Here is a 5,939-nt window from a genome sequence, read left to right on the forward strand (position 1 = left end):
AAATAAATTCTTTCTCGTAAAGGCTTTGGACTTGGACAGGCACATCATTGTTAGTCGTGATAAGCTTGTTGAACAACTTGTGAGTTGATGTATCAATGAGTTTCTCAGCCACAACACTAAATATGGTAAAAGTAGTGTCTCCAGTCCTATCTGTCACTTTTAGGTGTATCTTGTACCTATGTTTAGATAATAAGTTATATGGATTCACAACATATAAAAACCTAGTTCACAGTCCTTAACAAATCCTTACCTGACCCAAGGAACCTTGCAATTTTTATTGCAATTGTTGCATCGATAGATACTATTTATTGGTTCAATCTTCTTCGAACACACATTACATGAAATGTAGTACCAACCAAAATAGTTATCTATTTCTTTTATCTTTCTCTTCACGGTAACAATGTATTCCTACAGTTTTAAATAAATATCATGAAATAGCGTAACGATCCTGTTTAAATGGGAAACCAAAAATCCGATAAGCATAATAAGAAAAGAACCTGTAGTTCAGAACTCCATTCAGCCTCCAACAACTCCTTAATGTCCATACGGTTCAAAAACATCTCTTCCTCAATAGGAAGACTGTTAACATTAGAGCTTTCGATAACTTGAAGTTCTGTGGACATGGTGGAAAATTTTGGAGCCAAAGATCTTATGTAATCTATATCAAGATTTACATATATTTTGCTTGCATAGGTGGTGGAGAAGCTAACCTCACCTATTATCAATGTATGCGTTAAAAATAAAAGTATGGCATTTATTCGAACTGTTAGCAGGTAAATTCCTAGTATCTACAACTAAATCAGAAACAATTACCACGAAATTCTTTCACCGCTGTAGAAGTCACTATCACTATATATGGGCCAGCATCATTGTTATACAAATAAGGAGAAAACTTCTCCCCAAGTTCTTCCCATAAGGTAATTTTTGCTTTAGCCGAACTATGCAGACAAAACATAAATCAGTAATCAAATAATTGTATTGTTAGGAGATAACAAAGTAAAGCAACTTAAAATGAGATGAGTGACTTACTAATCTGTAAGAATGTGGGTATCCCTCTTCTTCCATTTTGAACCAACACTCTCGATATCACCAATTCCATATAAACAACCAACCACATCTACAAATATTGAAGAAGAAGATTCGGATGTAAGTGTTGTATTCCAATAGTTTAGGCAATTATTTTCCATTTACACATAAATAAACTACCAACCAACCACATCTATGATTATTGAAGATGAAGAATCGTATGTAAGACTCGTATTCAAAGAGTTTAGGGTATTATTAAACATTTACACATCACTCTGAGGTTAGAGCATCAATTTATAATGTGATAGGCACCGGTAAATTTCAATAGCTAGTTTAGCTTATTCTTTCTTTTCATTCTGTTTTATATTGATAGTGTTTCTCTTGAATATAATGTTTTTGAATGATGAAGTTCATCCTTTTTCAAAATTATCAATTTTATTAAGTATGTTTAGGAAATTACTGATATATCAAGAATAGATAATATACATTAGAAGGGAGTTGTCATATAGGACAGAAAGAGCAAACCTATATCAAGTTCGTGAATGTCATCAAACAGAATATAATGAGTTTATCTTAGTAATAAATTATGTAGCTACATATAACTAAAAATGTAATTGGTAAGAATTTAAATATAAATATAGACCTGATAAGACAGTGTTGTTGTTCACCCTTGAGTCAATCACATCTGGATTAATAAATTCAAAACCGTTTATTGAAATTTCAACAATATCTTCAGACAAAGTCTTGATTGCAGTTGAGGCAAAGAAAATGATTTTCAATGAGTTTTGAATAGGTCTATATCCCCTAATGCTTTCAACAACTTTGAAGTTCTTGATGATAAATACAGAACCTTCACTCAACATGTCTTTGAACCTGTTAACCTGAGTTTTCCTAATTATACCATGTATCAAATTACCCTGATAGAAGAATAAATTAGTAAGTAATTTGAGAATTCAGACTTCCAAAAATAATATGTAATTGGGAGAATGAATCAATGGAATACGTACCTTTTCATCAATAAAAATCATAGCCATACTGATCAGCTCACCATTTTTCTTGGGATTAATGGCATCCCACATTCTACAAAGTCTTACTCTTATTGTAAAATCATCTCAACCATTAACCAAGTTTGAAAGAAAAGAAGTAGTCATTGTAAAAACTCAATTAGAAGGAATAGAGACAATGCAAATTTGAATATGAGAATGATTCACTAACCATCTATATATATTACAAGAATAAGGGTTATAAAAGGGGAGAATAAATCAGCAGAGTAATTAGCAGAGCAATTATCACAAGATTAATACACAATTAAAGACATTACAGTTACAAATAAGGAAGATGAAGCAATGGATTTTATGGAAACGTGCCTCATAAGTTCTTGGGAGGAAGAAGCTCGACAGTAGATATAAAAAAAACGATTCTTGGGAGGGAGAAACTCAATAGTAATTGAGAACGTATGGATGTTAAAAAAAATGGCTGACCTGGGTCATTATAGTCCTGTATATTCAATTCGATCATTAAATTTGTGTACATGGGCTGGGCTTTACTGTAATTTAATATTATCTGTATTTAATAGGTGACATGTGGGCTGGAGCTAATCAATTATATTGTGGGGTAATTTTTATGTGATTTAATTATTTACCTATTATATGGTGGAAAAATTAGGAATCAATCCAGCTTCAGAACCATTCCATAGTAACATAAGTCATATGAGGTTAGAAAGTAGTACACATTAATGAGTTTATTGATTCCGTTGTTGATAGTTTTTTCAACATATCAATTCTGCAGGTCCTACAACTGTGAGTCCAATGTAGATAAATGATACAAACCAAATAAGTACGATATAAATGGTAATGAAATAATATTAATTGGTTCTTATCTAAAATTCCTTTAGTTATATAGTATTGTGTTAGTTCCTGATACTTCATCTACGTCATCAGTCTTCAAGTGTATACTTATTTGTCCCAAAACAGAGCACTGTTAGTTGAACAGTTATGAATTTGTACAGTAAAATAATATTATGGAATGAACTAAAGAAATACCTTGTTTCTATTTCAGCTTGAGGGCATATATTTTGAAATACTTCTGTGTAAACAATATTTTTAATGAACATAGGATCTTTCATGTCGTCGTCAACATTTAGTATAGTTAATCCTTGTCTTGTTGTTACTCAGGATAGTGCTACATATAATTGGCCATGAATGGATACTTTTTTAGGAAGATACAATCCAACATGGTTGAGAGACTGCCCTTGACTTTTATTAATTGTCATAGTGAAACACGGTGCTACAGGAACTTGTCGTCTGTTAAACTTGAATGGCCACTTTGAATCATTAGGAGACATAATAATTCTTGGTATTGTTGCTTTCGAGCCAATGTTCTTTTCGGAGATGATATTTGCGCTAATAGACCAGTTACCAAGATGTGTGACAATCAATCTTGTTCCATTGCATAGTCCTTCACTTTGATTTAGACTCCTGAGAAGCAGAACTGGAGTGCCTACTTTTAAGTGTACGACATGATTAGGAATTTTCGGAAATCTTAATCTGTTTAAAAATTATGTTGGGTACAACAGATCTTCATCATTAGTGTTGATACTTGCTTTACACACATTGTCTGAGCTAAAATATGTTCTTCCTTCTCCTGGAATCATTTGCATAATTGTATCATTCAATTCATGGACCATTTCATCTTTAGGAGTAAGTATTGCTCTTTCTTGCAAATATGTTGGGTCATTGTACTTCTGCAAGAGGGATGGGTAAACTGCCTCGATGATTGACCCGATTGGATCATTGGATGGCATTACACATATATCAGTAGGCACTTTAATAAGGTCATTGTCAACATCACTATAAAAGGATCCATCACCAATTTGTAACAACCATTTATCGAAAGTAGTAATTTCAGCGGCCTCAGAATCAGATACTCTTCCACAACAAAGTCGCATATTTTGTTTTAGCTCATAAACTGTAAAGAATGGCCACAAATATGAGGATTTGAGTGATGCATCTAGAGTATCAGCTCGTGTTCCTTTTGGAATCACTGGTAGTATTTGACGAAAATTACCACCAAATACGATTGTAAGGCCTCCAAATGGTTTATCTAAGATGTTTTCATATTTCACTCGGAGGATATCTCGCAAGGTCATATCTAAGGCTTCAAAACAAAATTTATTTGCCATTGGTGCTTCATCCCAAATAATTAAAGATGTTTTCAGAAGTGGTTCGACTAACTGACTTCCTTGTCTTATTTCACAAGTTGATTCTTCACTATTGTCCAAAGGAATATGAAATCGTGAATGTGCTGTCCTACCATTTGATAATAACAAAGCCGCTATTCCGGAAGTAGCAACTGGAAGAACTATTTTTTATTCTGATCTCAACTTGGAAATTATTGTATTCCATAAAAATGTCTTTCCGGTACCACCATGTCCATTTATAAAAAATAAGCGGCCTTGTTCATTTACAACTGATGTTATTATTGCTTCATAAGCTATCTCTTGGCAATCATTTAAGAGGGCGAATGATTTGTCATGTACTTTCTTTAAGCAATCTTTGTCATATTCTAGTTCCTCATTGATTAGACGATTCCCTATGTCATTCACCAAAGTAGAATCTGGAAGTGGAATTCCATGTATGTCTTTCAAACTTTTTCCCATCTTCATAAGTATGGTTTCTATCTCAAATAACATATATGATTCAAGTTGTTTTTCAGTTAACTGTAAATCTTCCAATTGAAATCTCTTTCGTTGTAATGATGTTATATCTTCTAATAAAATTTCATAGTTGCTCCTCCAAAGTTTGGATGAATCAGACACTTGGCAATGAATTAGTATTGTCACAAACAGATTTCTCAGCTTATTTCCTGATGCCCAATATGCAGCTTCAGCCAAGCAGTCATTCCATTCTTTATCATTCTCCAATAATCCCAATGCGTAACATGCCTCCTTATAAGTATCATACCGGACTCCATTAATTGTTCTTATGCTTTCAAAGGAAGTGCTTCCTTTCACAAAATTAAGTAGCATTCTCATGTAAAATCGTTTTCCACTTGCAGGATGCGCGAAGTAAATTCTACCAATTAACTTCCCCTTTTTTCTTCTAGTCCATATTTTACCTGTTGCATCCCAGACCCAACGCGTATCTGAATATGTTAGGTCTCGTGCATCCTCATATTCTTTGTTTGCCTCAAACCATTCCATGAATTTTGTTTTTACTATATCAGGTGTGTTTAGTATGCTTTCAGGACACCTTTCTTCTTGGAATACTATGGTGTTTTCTCCCTGTAAATGGAATGGCACACGCTCAACTGCTGGCTCTCTACGATGTATGTCAAATTTAAAGATCTTCCAGCAAGTTTCTGTAGTTGATATGTATCTACAATCTAGATATCTTTTGATCTCATCACATTCTGTGGTAGTATCTGAACATTCTAAATCGATTGTTGCTCTATCAGATCCCTTATTGACATATTTAAATAGATACTTCACCGATCTTGAGTAATTGCATAACTCGACATTTATATGTGCATCAAATTTGACAATCAAATTCCTGTTATAAGGGACGACATATTTGTTATCTAAAAATACATTATTTTTATTGACTTTTGTACCTGTGTTTCTTCTCCTATAAATTGGGAACCCATTTGCATCAAAAGTTGTTTGATTGTTGAACTTCTTTGGGAAACGCTTGCTGCACTTTCCTTGTTTAATACATGGCATCCTGGATTGAGGTCTCCACAAGGTCCATGCATCATGTGGTTCTTCACAACATTATAACCATCAAGATCGACGTCCATATCAGGGATTTTAGCTGTTATCATTGTGTTGATATGATCTATAGATGGACTTTTTAATGTGGGAAGCAAGAAGAGTAGTATATGTGTATGAGATAGTCCTCTTTTTTGAAACTTAA

At 33.5% G+C, this 5,939-nt stretch overlaps 1 protein-coding gene and 1 long non-coding RNA gene across 2 annotated transcripts; both read right to left on the reverse strand.

The window, feature by feature from the left end:
- Positions 1-623: 623 nt before the first annotated feature.
- LOC125832881 (uncharacterized) lies at positions 624-1,923 on the reverse strand. Its single transcript, XR_007443275.1, has 3 exons — positions 1,670-1,923; positions 814-938; positions 624-715 (listed from the first exon to the last, which is right to left on the reverse strand). It is a non-coding gene; the product is annotated as an uncharacterized LOC125832881 (long non-coding RNA).
- A 1,660-nt stretch (positions 1,924-3,583) lies between these two features.
- On the reverse strand, positions 3,584-4,207 carry LOC125832888 (uncharacterized). The gene has a single exon (XM_049512073.1). The coding sequence runs from the start codon at positions 4,205-4,207 to the stop codon at positions 3,584-3,586; it is 624 nt and encodes a 207-aa protein (XP_049368030.1).
- Positions 4,208-5,939: the final 1,732 nt, after the last annotated feature.

This window comes from Solanum verrucosum, unplaced genomic scaffold (assembly GCF_900185275.1).
Source record: "Solanum verrucosum unplaced genomic scaffold, falcon-dt-bn FXZP01000039.1, whole genome shotgun sequence".
In the NCBI taxonomy this organism is placed as follows: Eukaryota; Viridiplantae; Streptophyta; class Magnoliopsida; order Solanales; family Solanaceae; genus Solanum; species Solanum verrucosum.